At 41.4% G+C, this 15,574-nt stretch overlaps 1 protein-coding gene across 1 annotated transcript in view; it reads left to right on the top strand.

Moving 5' to 3' along the window:
* hmcn1 (hemicentin 1) overlaps positions 1-15,574 on the top strand; it is a 365,295-nt gene that overhangs the window by 99,158 nt on the left and 250,563 nt on the right. Inside the window, exons 9-11 of the mRNA XM_078407604.1 lie at positions 1,163-1,307; positions 2,368-2,489; positions 12,608-12,883. Coding sequence (XP_078263730.1) covers positions 1,163-1,307; positions 2,368-2,489; positions 12,608-12,883 — 543 coding nt within the window. The remainder of the gene's footprint in view (positions 1-1,162; positions 1,308-2,367; positions 2,490-12,607; positions 12,884-15,574) is intronic.

The raw sequence follows: 15,574 nt of genomic DNA, 5'->3' as shown, positions 1-15,574 counted from the left end.
GATGGAACACTGCGAATAATGTGGTAGCGATCCTCACATTCCATAGCATGGTACCCGCTGTGAACACGTTGTCACTTCACAGTTGTAGCCATAGGAACAATTATATAGTTTTCAATCTAAAAAAGCATTAGGTAAATGCATGGATGAAATTGCTTTTGTGTTCTCAGATTACCTGTAATCACTCGGGACAATTTTAAGACGTGCTCCTTGGGAGAACCAGGGTTGTAGTTGATTATCACGAGCATTTAAATCCCAATTTCTGCAACAAGGGACCCTAAATCACCCATGACTCATGCTGCAGAGATCAACTCTGCTTCTTGCATGTCCCCCCCGCTCCCACCCTGTCATTTTACAACTTAAATTAAGGCTTCAATTTCACCAGAAATTTCTGTACTATTAAGTTTCTTAAAATATTGCGTTTTACTGTAGCCACAAGAAACACAGTACACATCAAACATAAAAAGAGTTGTCAAATAAAATGAAATTATATAATCACCATCAGAGGAAGCAAAGCTTTGATTTTTGGGTAGAGGTGTGGCATTGGGGAGCAGCCTCTCTCAGGATGAGAACAAAATTGGTCAAATAGGCATAGGCAAGCACCCATGGAAAAACTGGGGAACTTTGGGCTGCCCCATTGAACCCAATGGGAACAGTGCTGCCACTGGCATATACTCGCACTACCAATTGACTTCCAAAGACAAACATGGCTAAGACTCCAAAGTAGCACTGGTTGACCTGCACCATCACTGCTGTGGTCAGTGAAGTAGCAGCCATTTGTGCATGTCATCAGTGCCGTTTTGCAACTAGCCATGGGGGTTATGATACTGTAAGGCAAAGACAAATATATCACCTTATATTGGTCTGAAGAAGGGTCTCGACCCGAAGCGTCACCGATTCCTTCTCTCCCAAGATGCTGCCTGACCCGCTGAGTTACTCCAGCATTTTGTGTCTACCTTCACCTTATATTACCTCATGCAAACTGGTTCTAGAGGTTCTTTTGTAAAATGAGTGGTGCCAACAAATACTGTGGCATTAGGATTTTTGGTGAGACTGTTACTCAGAAGGTTGATTTGAAACATGATTTAATATGATGAAAAATATCCATTTAATCCCTCCATAAATTTAATTAAAAAAATTCACAAAGCATGACTTCTTTCCGTAGGTGCTCCGAAGGTCACAATGCCGGCGCTGACTCCAGGTTACTACCTGCAGACTGGCTACATCTCGTGTTCTGTGGAAAGCCTCATTCCCTTCACACTGCGTTTCAGCAGAGCTGGCTCAAAACTTGGAACAGACCAATTTTACAAGTATGTACAAAAGATACATTTTGACGTGGTTTTGCATATTACCTGCTTCAGCCATGATTTGATCAGCCAAGCTTGTAACATTCATCACTTAGCATGCAAAGATCAGATGCTGGTGGCCACATTTGGAACATTGTGAGCAGTTTTGGGCCTCACATCTGAGGGAACATGTTCTGGCTTTGGAGAGGGTCTCAAAGCGATTTATGAGAATGATCCCATGACGATTTGATTAATGTATGAGGAGCGTTTGAAGTCTCTAGGCTTGTACTCACTGGAGGTGAGAAGGACGAGGGAGGAATTTCATTAAAACCTTCCAGTTTGTGGAAAGTGGATGTGGAAAGGATGTTTCCGGGAATAGGAGAATCTAAAACTAGAGAGCACAAGCTCAGAAGAAAAGGTATATTTTGGAAGGAGATGAGGAGGAATTTCTTTAGCTGGAGGGTTTTGAATCAGTGGAATTTGCTGCCAGTTGACAGTTATGAAGGCCAAGTCATTGGGTATTTTTAAAGCAGATTCATGATTAGTAAGCGTGTCGAAGGTTACGCGGAGAAGGCAGGAGAATGGGGTTAAGAGGGAAAACTAGATCAGTGATGATTGAATGGCGGAGTAGACTGAGCTGAAGTGGTGAATCCCGTTGGAGGTGGTGAAAATGTCAGAGGATTGTGTGTTGTGTGCGACGGCTGATGGGGAGAAAGGTGAGGGGAACCCCCGTACTGTAAAGAATAAGGACCTCTGTCCTGGTAGATCCACTAAATCAGTATCTGTATGCTGCAGAGAGACACTCAACCCTGTTAATGCAGGTTGCATTCAAAATCAGAAAGGTGAGAACTACCTAACTGCTGAAAAATCTGGATTCTCAAAATTCTTTAAATATATTACTTCGATAAACATTAATGCATTTGCAGATAATCTTTAAATTCTCACAATCAATAGTATTTAATTCCTTTAGTTATTTTGGGTTTGTCAGATTAACAATAGACTTCACTATGTCAAACACATTATTCTTGTTCTGATTTTGTCACGATAATTCTACTGAATGTATCTTGTATTCTCTCTCCTAAAGGGAATCTGCCATTGTGGATTTGGAAATGCCTCGTGTTTCTGCAGTGCATGAAGGTGTTTATGAATGCATAGCAATCAGCAGTGCTGGGACTGGGCGTGCACAGACCTTCCTGGACGTATCAGGTCAGAATCCACACAAATGTGCCTCAGTATTTCCATTTCACATAGAAAGGTCTGCACGGAAAAGCTACACAATTTTAATGCCTGGGATGTGAATGCAAATTTGTCATTTTGCGTTTCAGGATTTATCTCCATCTGGTTCCCAAAGGGTGCTGTGATGTAATATTGCCAATATCCATCCTTTTCTCTGATTGATAATTGGCAATCAGGCAGATTTCAACTGTTACGTTTCAGTGCTCTTGTCAAGGTAATGGAGCTGATTTTAACCCATCCCATGCCAACAGAGCAGGAATGGAGCGGTGTCTGATGGACCACCATTCTAACCGCTCATGGCAGGGTGGTGGCTGAATAAACTGCTGTAGCCAGATGGGAGCATTTGTGCTTGTGCAAATCGGCGTAAGGTCATGTGTCTAGGTGGATTTTAAACAAGGCCTGACTGCTGATCCTATCATAATCAAAATGTCAGGTGAAGGCAGGACGCACTGTGAGGAAAAATGATAATTTCCCTTGCTCCCTTCTCAACTTAGTTTAGTTTAGAGATAAAACGTGGAGACAGGCCCAGATGGCTCACCAAGCTCGTGCCGACCATCAATCATCCGTACACTATGTTAGAACACTTTTACATCCTACACACTAGCGGCAATTTACAGAAGTCAATAAACCTGCACATCTCTGCAATGTGGGAGGAAACCAGAGCACCTGGAGAAAGCCCACACGCTCACAGGGATAATATACAAACTCCCTACAGACAACACCCATAGTCTGGATCGAACCCGGGTCTCTGGCACTGTCGGCAGTAACTCTACTGCTGTGCCACCGTGCTGTCCTTTCTCCCAGACCTGCTTCTCATTACCTGACTTGTTTGCCATTTATCTTTCATGTTTCTCAGCCATTGTTAATGAGGCTCTGAATCATGTTTTGAAATTTCAGAATGTCACATTACAGCCTGGGAACCTCTATAACTTGGCTTCGTCTTTTCCTGCACTTGAATGGGATGCCAAAGAATGCTTCCAAATGTAAATTTATGCTTAAGATTTAAAACCGGACACAGTTGCCAGTTGAAGATCAGAGATATGGGGGAGAATGAACTAAGTATAGATTTAAATGTAGAGATGGCTGGAGGAGTAGAGTGCATCTTCATCAACTGTTTTGGCTTTTTGGTTTGGCAAATGAAAAACTTTTAAGAATCTGTAAGTTCTGGATATCGGAAATAAAAAACATAATATTAACCACTGGATGCTACCTGACCCGCTGAATGTTTCAGGACACTACTATTTTAACATTACGTCAGTTAGCACATGTAGAAAGTTAATATTTCTGTACCCTTCACCAGTACTCGGAAGGAGGAAAATGTTAGGATTAAGTTGCAGGAAGGATGGAGGGAGGGAGATAGGTCAAGAGGATTATCTCTGGTGGAGCGAGGCCAGGATCGCTGTATTGATAAACTCTAGTCAAGGTTATTTGGCCAATGGGTGAATGAGGGCAGATAGGGAGAGAGAACGTGTATAAGCATCTCCATAACATGTATGAACTGAGTGCAGCTAGTAAGTTATTCCACAAAATGCTGGAGTAACTCAGCAGGTCAGGCAGCATCTCAGGAGAGAAGGAATGGGTGACGTTTCGGGTCGAGACCCTTCTTCAGACTGATAGTAAGTAAGCCAGACAGTTAGTAAGTTGGTTTGTCTAGATGTATCTTTGGTCCTCATTGTACTGTCTCAACATCCATTGCTTTCATCTGAAGAAAAGGGGTAAACTATCAGCTGATTATGGTGAGGAGACCTGTGGCATTTTGATGGAGTATTCACTGTTTGCACCATGACTCTGGGCCACACCAGTTTACAAATCTTTGCTAAACATCTTCAGCTGATATTCACCTGTTGTCTCACCTGTAGGTCAGACCTTGTGAGGTTATATAAATAGCTTTACTGGAATAAAATAATAACCACATGGGAATTATGTTTCTTGTCTCCGACTTAGAACACATGTTTTTAAGTTTCAGATAAATGCCAGGTGCAGTTTATTGCGATCTTTTAGATGCCAAATGGAATTGGTATTCGGTAATCGTATCAAGTAATTCAACTGTGCAAGAGACAAGAAACAAACACATTTATTGATGAGCAATAGGCTTTCCAAACCTCCTTTAAAATGCCTACGTGTAGATGTTACATCAGAAAGTTGTCAAGAGTGTTTATTTGTAATATGTTCCCGATATGAACCCGGAACAATGAAATTCATCCTTGGTGCAGATTCACAGACACATTAGATACGACACAACGACAAAATAAATATATATATAATGACTTATCAGTTACTTTAAATGAACTAGATCATGATAGTGCAAAAATCAAAGCACACAGAACAACCATTGTAGTGCAAAATCTATAGTGGTACGATGCTGAGGTTGGGCATGGTGGTTCAAGAACCTGATGTTTGATGGGAAGAGGCTGTTCTTGAACCTGAGGTATTGAGTCTCAGGTTCTTGTACCATTGCAGTGAGAAAAGAGTGGAGGCAGGGTGCTATCAGTCTTTGGTGATAATAGCTGCCTTCTTGAGGCAAGACTTCCTGTTGAACATTCGATGGTGGGGAGGTCAGCACAAATGAAGGACCAAGCAATGTCCACCATTCTCTGCAGCCAACTTCATGCCTGAGTGTTTGAGTTTCTGAATCAAGCTGAGGTGTAACCAGTCGGTGTACTCTCCACCACGACATGCCAAATATCCTCAAACTTCTGAGGAAGTAAAGATTTTGGTGAGCTTTCTTCTTTCGTTTTGTAGAGATACAGAGCGGAAACAGGCCCTTCGGCCCCTCCGGGTCCGCGCCAACCAGCGATCCCCGCACATCAACACTATACTACACCCACTAGGGACAAATTTTTGCATTTACCAAGCCAATTAACCTACAAACCCGTACGTCTTTGGAGTGTGGGAGGAAACCGAAGATCTCGGAGAAAACCCTTGCAGGTCACGGGGAGAACGTACAAACTCTGCACAGACAGCACCCGTAGTTAGGATGGAACCCGGGTCTCCGGCGCTGCATTCGCTATAAGGCAGCAACTCTACCGCTGTGCCACCGTGCTGCCCTAATGATTCTCTGTGATTGCATCATGTACAGGACCCTGGACAGGTCATCAGAGATGTGTACGACCAAGAGCTTGAAACTGTTGACTCTCTCAATGAAAGCAGGTTCACGGTCCCTTATCTTTCCCTTACTGAAGCCTACAATCCACTCTTTGTTCTCGCTGATTGCAGTTCTGGCCAGTGTATAGCGTTCCTCAGTGAAATTGCCATAACCTCAGAAGATGCTGTATAATATATATACTTCTACCTTAATCCATGTTAATCAATGTGCCAAATATTGATTTGCTTGCTGTAAAATGTTTATAAGGTCACTTCAGAGGTCACATCTTCCTGATTTCCCCTTTGACCCCATACTTCAATGTAAATGGCTGTCCTTTTACGGTCCGAAGAAAGGTCACAATCCGAAACGTCATCTGTCCATTTCCCTCCACCGATGCTGCCTGACCCGCTGAGTTTCTCCTTGCACTAAACATGATTCCCTTTATCTCGTATCTGTACACTGTGGATGGCTCGATTGTAATCAGGCATTGTCTTTCCGCTGACTGGTTAGCACTCAACAAAAGCTTTTCACTGTATCTCGGTACATGTGACAATAAATAATAATTTCATCAGGACTCCAGTATCAGCACTGTCTAGTGTGGCCTTTAATGTTGATGACATAGTGGTTTTCTGGATTGCAGAGATCCCATGTGATTAATGGCAGAATGAAAATAACATTAAATAAGAATCCTGCCGTGTTGCTGCTGCATTCGTGATCAGAGCTCAATGGCAAGCACCACAATAGACTTTCCTACAGACTTTAGAGATACAGCAAAGAAACAGGCCCTTCTACTCACGTCGATCAGTAATTACCCTGTACATTAACACTATCCTACATTCTAGGGACAATTTTACAACCTACCAAAGCCAATGAACCCACAAAATTTTATATCTTTGGAGTGTCGGAAGAAACTGGAGCACCCTGAGAAAATGCGCAGGGAGTATGTCCAAATTCTGTACAGAGAGCACCTGGAATCAAGATTAAAATAGAGAAAGCCATCTAGCACCAAGTCCATTTGAAGCATTGGCCAATTGATCAATAACCAGTTACTGACTTTATCAAAATGCAGGAGTTATGTTCAATTGGTGTATTTGCCTGCATGCTAACCTTGTTGCACAAAGCATTAGGTTGAGACAAAATCAAAAGTGAGGATATATTGTGGATTTAGATGTTTGGCTATAAAAGGAAAAGTATGTTAGATTCTGGTGCAACTTGACTGGTGGGAATTGTCCTGAAGCTGTGCATCAGGTCTGCATAATATTGAATGAAAGTTTAAAGCCAACTTGTTAACAGTGCATTAATGCTCAGCTCCCACTCAATGTAGGCAGCCATAAAAAAAGTTTGACGACTAGCTTCGCGTTGACTTTGTGGTGACCTAACTTCAGGGTTATGCAGAACATTTTTGGAATTTTCGGTTTCGGTGATAAATGAGCCCAATGTGTGTCTGTGCAAGCTTTGGATCAATGCCATTGGACTGCCTGGTGCTCCATTCCATTGCTGGACTCATCTCCTGCTTGTATTACATTTACTACGTTACCTTGGTGAAATCTCATGGAGGCCACATGTGGATTATATTCTCTGGTGATTTCATCTCAATCTACAGACTATCTACAGTCCCCAGGCACTGCTGCGGATTCCATGAGGAGGTTGACAAAGGTCATAATAATTAACATAAAAGCTGTAAATAAAATATTGCAGTTGATTCAGTTAAAATTAAATCATCTTTAGTAAGGGAATCATTCCAAATATTCATGGGACACTAAAAGTACTGTTGCTCTCCAGTCACAGGCATACAAACATGTTTTCTTTATTACGAATTCTATATTTTAAATATTGGGATTCATTCCCATTTCTCCATTGATTGATTGATTCTATTTTTCATTGTTTTTCAAGTTAGTATGGTGAAAGTTAGTGTGGTAATGGAAAGAAAACCATGTATCTTTATGTGTACCAAACCTATTCCATGAATGGCTTTGAGAACAAGAGGAACACCATTTAGTGCTTCAAACTCATTCTCCCATTCACTACGTTCATGGCTGATCTGTGACCTTACTCCTTGACATTCACCTGCATTCCTTAATATATTAGATTTAAAATTATCAATTGACAGAGCACCAATTACTGTTTGCTAGAAAAAGTATCCTAAATTTATCTCACTCTGTTTAGATGTGTTTCCTAACTTCACTCCTAATTTCTTTGTCTTAGATCCCCCAATAATCAGAGAGCTTTTTTTCTGCCTGTACACTTGGTTCCCCTTAATATCGAGTACTTCTATTTAATCATCCTTTTGGCTTCTAGGAAATTCAACCTCAGTTTGCAAAATCTTGTTATTTAACCATTGGAATTTGGCTGCCCAGTTAAATCCACACTGCATTTCCTCTGTGGTCATTATATCCTCCCTGAGGTATGGTGCACAGATCTGCTGATGGTACTTACGATATGAGCTTTGTATATTTGTGGCATAACTTTTATCATTTTAACAATAACCTTTTTGATTATTTTCTGCACATGTCCATTATATTTTAATGGTCTATCCAGATGTGCTCCTCAAGTTTTATGCACTCAACAAATATGAGGTGATGCCTTTTGAGAAGTCAAATGGGGATAGGACATATTCAGTAAATGGTAGGATGTGAAAGAATGTTGATAAATACAAGGCCTTTGAGATTCAAATTCTCATTGGTATTCCTTGGATATGGCACGCATGTCTGCTTTTATTAGTCTGGGAGTGAAATATAAGACCTGGGACATTATGTTGCAACTTTACAAACTTTAGTTAGACTGAACTAGGTGCATTGTGTACATTTCTGGTCACCATACTATAGGAAGGATGTGGTTACATTGAGAGAATGCCAAGGAGAATACCCTAGATGTTGCCTGAACTGGAGGACGTTAGTAATGGGTAGGGATTGGATAAGCTGGGCTTGTTTTCTCCAGAGTGAAAGAAGGTGAGGGTTGACGTGAAAGAGATGTATGAAATTCTAAGGGGTATAGATGAGGTAGATGATCAGATGTTTTTCCCCATGATGGGGATATCAAAAACAAGAGGATATGGGTTTAAGATGAGAGGAAAGAGTTTTAAAGGGGATTTCAGGGATGTTTATTAACACATAGAATGATTGATATCTGAAATGCGCTTCCAGAGGAGGTGGAGGAATCCAATACAATCACTACATGTCAGAGACATTTGGACAAGCACTTGAATAGGCAATACATAGAAGGATATAGACCTAATGCTTTCAGATGGGATTAATGTAGATGGGCAAGCAGGTCGGATAGGACGTGGAGGCTCCAAATGGGTTTGTTTCTGTGTAAAAGACCGTGGCTACTTCCACTGCTACTAGCTTCCCACTCTTTGAAATATATTCTCCAATTCTTTTTAGCTCTAAGGTAGTGGACCTCAGATTTGAATCAAATTGCCAGAATTTTGCTCATTCACTCTTGGCATTTTAATGTCGCTATCACTCTGCTTACAATATCACCTATTTTTGTGTCTTTAACAAATGTGGGATCATGGTTTTCAGCCCATCACTTACAGCAGGAATAAATGAAATAACCAAAAGCCCTCTTGTTTTTTCATAGCATTGGAATTGGTTCCACCAATATCTCCTCTCTGCAGGAAGCTTTAAATATCATGGAGTGAATGATGTATATTTTCTTTAATCATAATCAGGCACATGACGTGGGGCAGGAGAAAATTCTCCGAGTCCTAGCTGCCTGGTTAGTGTGTAGTCACATTAGCAAGTGAGCAGGTCTAAATCTTTACAGCATAGGTCTCTTCATCAGGCCTGACTTCCAGTCACTGATTGACCCAAACCTTTGATTCCCAATACGTTTGCCACCCATCCATTGACAGGCCTGCCCCCAAGTTTCTACTTGGTTTATGACTGTTGGCCTCGTCTCTCCCAGGAGCTAGCCTGGAACATCATTGAGGTTTGCAACTGAGGGGTCATGTCCAAGATGACCATTGGAACAGCATTGTCGTGACTATTTATAGTGCATGAGATTATTTAGCCTTGGAGTTTTAACATTGCTGACACTATTTAAATAATATTCAGTTGACTGTCTTATTTAGAAACTAGTTTTTTGGTAAACATCAATTAGATAGACAAATGTTTCTTTATTAGATTTCTCTGAAACATTACATTTGGTTTAAATGTATCAATGGATAAAGGCAGTCGTATCAATTGACATTTTGTTTTATCCTTCTGCTTTTCTTTAGAACTCAATAACATTTTCAGTTGTGAATCATATTTTGAAGGTTAAAAAGTCCTTGACTGTATGGATTCTTGAGAACAACAAAATAAACACTTCAAATCTTTACAAATTGTTGATTCTGTCAGATTATATAAATTATCCATGGATGCCAGGATGTTGAAGGGAAATCAAAGGTTTCAAAGGTCTTTTAATGTCACGTGTACCAGTTAAGGCACAGTGATATGCGAATTGACATACAGCCATATGAAAAAAAAGCAACAAGACACACAACTACATAAAAGTTAACATAAACATCCACCACAGCAGATTCCCCACATTCCTCACTGTGACGGATGGCAAAAAAAGTCCAATCTTCTTCCTCTATATTCTCCCGTGGTTGGGGCAGTTGAACCATCCGTCGGGGCGATCGAAGCTCCCACAGCCGGCGGTCAAAGCCCCCGCATCGGGGCGATCGAAACTCCCGCGAAGGGCGATCGAAACTCCCGCGTGGGGCGATTGAAACTCCCACGTCGGGGCGATCAGAACTCCCGCAGCTTGGAAATCGGTCTCTGACGAGAGACCGTGGGCTCCGTGATATTAAAGTTCGCAAGCACCCACAGTTGGAGCTCCGAGGTCGACCCCTGGCAAAGGGATCATGAGCTCTGTGATGTTAAGTCCACAGGCTCCCCGCAGTGGAGCTTTCAACAGTCGTCCCCAGCAAAGGCTGCCAACTCCTCGATGTTAGGCCGCAGTGCAGACGCAGATACGATATGGAAAAAAATCACATCTCCATCGAGGTAGGAGATTAGAAAAAGTTCCCCCAACCTCCACCCCCCCACATAAAACAAGCTAAAGAACACTAAAAACATACATTTAACACATGCCATTAAAACACAAAGCAGGAAAGGACAGACAGACTGTTGGCAAGGCAGCCATTGCTGGCGCCACCCAGTAATGTACCCACAACTGGGATTTAGCACTCAATTAAAACTTTTAAATTTAAAGTACAGTGCCTGGAACATTCCTCCTGGTCCAATAAATCTATGGGACAAAAGCTGAAATATTTAAGATATGAGAGCTGTTGGTTTTCTGTTTACATATGTGAAGTTGGAAAAGGCAACTGAAAGAGATCCAACTCATTGGAATAAATCACAGAACAATCCCGAGGTCGCATTTACCAATTAGAGGAGAGCAGAAATTCCCAGTTTAGTGGTCAGAGGGGATCCTGCATATGTAAAAGTCCTGGAACATTAAGTGAATAAAAACAATTTGTGGCCTAGAAATTCATTAAAGTAGCACACCATGTGCTAAAATAACACAGAGAAGTACAAGCACAATCAATCACAATCACAATCATACTTTATTAGCCAAGTATGTTTTGCAACATACAAGGAATGTCATGTGCCATATGTGTGTGGTTTTCAAGTTCACACCCCAGGTACGCGCTTAGGATGGTGTTCCCATGAACATGTATTAAGCGCCAGCCATTTTAGGAGCCCTGCACCATTTGCTGAAACCATTTAGTGCTAATCAATGTAAATTGTGAACTCTAAATGGGTAAGTGGCCACGGAATCAAACAAATAATGGATATTCTTCTGCCTTTTCTAAGGCGTTCCCTCAGCATTGATGATAACTGGTTCCCACTCCAGTTCTGTGTGTTCTGAGCTGACTAATGTGGCCTCACTAAAGCCTTTAACACTCTTCTCAAATTGAGCGTCCTGATTGAAGTTTGATTACAGGAGTGTTGATATTTATTGTACTGAGCAGGGGAGGCCTCATGCATGAACTTGTATCTCTCTACAACTCCTTTTCCCAATAAATATACACTCAGGCAAAAAGGTTTTAATAATATCTATTGGTTTTGAGAGACCCGCTTATAGATGCATTTATTAGCTCAATTACTTCATCAGACCTGTGTTTTGATGCTAAAAGGCAATTTGTAAACAAAAATCAGTGGCACCCAGCACAATAATGTTTTTTTTCTAATGGACTTGGTAGAAGTATCCTTGCCACCTTCTCTGAAGGTCTCATTCAGCAGGATCTTGGACAATTTGTGGGAGTCAAGTAGTTTAGTTTAAGATTAGTTTAGAGATACAGTGTGGAAACGGACCCTTCAGCCCACCGAGTCCGCGCCAATCAACGACCACCCGTTCACACTAGTTCTATCCCACACATAGAAGGGACCATTTACATTTCTGACCATTTACAGAAGTCAATTGACTTACAAACTCGCACGTCTTTGGAATGTGGGAGGAAACTGGAGCACCCGGAGAGCATGTTCTCCCTGTGACCACACAAACTCCAAACAGACAGCATCCGTAGTCAGGATCAAATCCAGGTCACTGGCACAGTAAGACAGCAACTCCACCGCTGGGCCACTGTGTCACCCATTAATCCAGTGATCAGGATTTCATTTCTGCTATAAAAACTAAAAATGCTGGAGATATTTTGCAGAACAGGCTCAGGAGGCGAAGAAATGAATTTACATTTTTATCAATAAAAGACATAAATCGGAATTATTCATTCTATTTCTCTCCAGGGATATATCAAGCATATAAGTAGATTTTAATAAAATGGTTAATCAGATTCTAATTTATCATATTGCTGAATATGGTCAGATGCTACTACCTCAGAGTGTAATTAAAATTATTTATGTTATGAGCTGTTAATTTTATTTTGGAGAAAATATTTATGAAGTTCATTCAGCCTTGACAATTGCTTGAACTAGGGACCAAAGAACAGAACATCATTCATTGTTTTCCAACTATTTCCAATTTTACCTTTTCTCTTTCTTTATATGTGCAGAACCGCCTCCAACAATTCAGGTCCCCAACAACGTTACTGCCATTCCCGGGGAGAGGGCCATACTCACCTGCTTGACACTCAGCACAGTGCGTTACAACCTCACCTGGAGTAGAAATGGCTTTGACCCAAGACTGGCAGTGAAACACAGGGTACGAGTAATGAGCAACCTGTCTCTGGAGATCAGGAGTGTGCAGCCAGCCGATGCTGGCCCATACAGCTGCGTCGCTGCAAATGAAGGGGGCGCCACGTCTGCTTCCGTCTACTTGATTGTGCAAGGTAGGTTCCTTAATTAAACTTTAAGGATAATTTCTTGCTTAATTTCACCCCCCCCCCTCCCCCCACTGTATGAACATAAAAGCAGTTAGCAATTTTTTTTTTAAACCTGCAGATTTCAATTCTCCCTCACAAACATCGTACTTTGTACCCAATGGAAGCGACAATGCACCATTAAGTTAATATGAATATAATCTGTGGATTCCGGGAAGGCTGTTCAGCTTTAAGGGCCTGTCCCACTTTAGGCAATTTTAAGGCGACTGCCGGGAACTAGGCTGTCACCGACAGTTCGCCGGGGTGTTGCGGGCATGATCGTGAGGAGTCTTCCAAGAATCGTAGTGGATCTCAGCGTGTCGCTGAGAAATCATCCGGAGTGAAATTTCTCGGCGACAGCTGGCTTGTCGTCAGGTATCGTTGCTTATTGCGGGCGCTGTCGCCTGCTGTCCCCAGGTTTGCTAGGTTCTCTTAGATGCATTTAGAAGCACATTATATTAAAATAAGTAAAGTAATTTCAAAATACCATAAAATGCTTGTGTTTAACCAATTTATTTACCATCAGGACATTTGACAGGTAGATTGGAGGCGACAGTTTGACGGTCAGGTAAGTGTGGGAATTTTCGCGATGTTTATGGCCATCAGCCATTACATTTAAAGTGGGCTCCCAACCCAGATATGCAACCCAGAAACCAGATATGCATCTCCCGTACATTTTCAAAGAATGCCCACACACTTTTCACAAAAATCCATTTAACCACTTTTAAAATTAAATTTCTTAATACTGCCATTAGTAAACTGGAAGTCAATCCAGTTTGTGCCTTGTTACCGTGAAGCTTGGTTTTTAAGTAACCCATACAAGATGTTATAGTTCAAAACTCTCAGGTACTTACCGACCTGTCAGTGATTTCAGCAAAAATTAGGACGCGGGAGAAGCAGTGACAGCGTGGGAATTTCGCGATGTTTCCGAAGATGGTGTAATCTCGACCTGACTCAGCATTGTCGTGGTCATTGTCGTCGGGTAAAAGAAAAGTTCGGCGACCTGCTACGACTTTGACAGTCGCCGGCAATCGCCTTAAAATCGCCTAAAGTGGGACAGGCCCTTTATTTTGTCGCCTTGCCTCACTACACTTGTATGTTTGCAACATCTGGGCCTTGTTAATGGCTGCCTAGAGTATAATGGCAGGGATGTTAAACTGAACTTTTATAAAACACTGGTCCCATCTCAAGTGGAGTATTGTGTTCATATTAGAGTGGGTCCAGATAAGATTTATGAGAATGGTTCCTTAGATAAAGACCACTGTTATGAGGGTAGTTTATTTAGAGAAGCTGAGACGACTCTTTAGCGGAAAGAGGCTGAGATTTGATATATGTATGTAAAATGATCATGAGTATAGACAAAGTGGTTGGTGCAAAGCTCCATCCCTTTGGTGGAGAGTTTGAGGACTGAAGGTTACAGGAATTAAATTAATGGGAAGAGAATGAGGCATGTCAAATTTTGGTTATGTAATATGTTCTTGGAATCTAGAACACTGCCTGCAGATGTGGTGAAGGTAGGTTCCATTGTGGCCTTCGAGAGAGAATTAGATAATTATATTGTGACAAAAAAACTACAAAGCTATGGAGAAAGGGTTTGTGAGTAGAACCAGTGAATAGGTCTGGTCAAGGCCCAGTGCTGATGTAATGGACTGCAGGGTCTCAACTGCATCCATCTGTGTTGATGATATTTTAATTTAACCCACATGTTCTCTGCTATATTATCTTGCCTGCTGCCATTTACTTTTATTTTCATTCTACATCAAATTTTCCATATGAGGATATAGAACATAGAAAAGTCATCCAACCGCAATGAGAACATGCTGTGCCATTGCAGTGTAATCTTGAAAATGCAGCAAATCAATTAGTGTTGATTTGGTTTCATAAACAAGGGAATGATGCCATGGGTGAATGAGGGGTCATTGTCTTAAAGTGGGTGGTTGGAAGCTCACTTGAAAGGATTTTGAATGATATTTGAAGGCAGGATGAAGCAAGAAACAAAATTGGAATTGAGTTCTTGGAGGCTTTGTTACCAATACGGAAGGGGGAGCTACCAGGTCGAAATTGGCTATTTCTGTACAGGCCAATAAAATATTGATTTTATTGTTGCGATACACTTTTAATTTGAAATAGCCTTTGTGTTTGGACTTCTGACCTTTGGATATGTGAGATTAACAACTGCTACGTTTTACTTTTGACGAGTAAGGATATCAATTCTCAGACAACTGCTGTTCTCTTTGTGTATAGAGAGTGGGGGTGTAGCAGAAGTGAGCAGAGGTTACTCTTGGCTTTGTTTTTTCACACATTCTTTTGCCCACTTGTAAGTTGTAAATAGTATTTCAGGTCAGGCTGATGGTTTTAGCAGGGTGGATTGAATACTACCTTGCTCTTTTCAGCCTGGGTTGAAAATACAAAGATTTGGGAAAAGTAGTGTAGAGGCTCTTTCTGTACCATGTTCTTTGTTGTGAGTAATTTAACTCCTGGAGACCAGAATGTCCTTCTCTTGCAAACAGCTGCCCTAAAGACAGTTAATTGCCATGTACTACAGCCTGGATAATAGTCATTAAACCTTCTTTGATGTCAGATCATTACACAAAAGCTTTTTAAAGTTGGGAGGTCATCTTCGAGGTAGGGTGAGTTGAATACGATTTATTTATTTAACAA

Source organism: Rhinoraja longicauda, chromosome 11, assembly GCF_053455715.1.
Source record: "Rhinoraja longicauda isolate Sanriku21f chromosome 11, sRhiLon1.1, whole genome shotgun sequence".
Taxonomy (NCBI): domain Eukaryota; kingdom Metazoa; phylum Chordata; class Chondrichthyes; order Rajiformes; family Arhynchobatidae; genus Rhinoraja; species Rhinoraja longicauda.
Note: the sequence above shows the minus strand (reverse complement) of the source record. Positions and strands in the feature narration are given on the sequence as shown.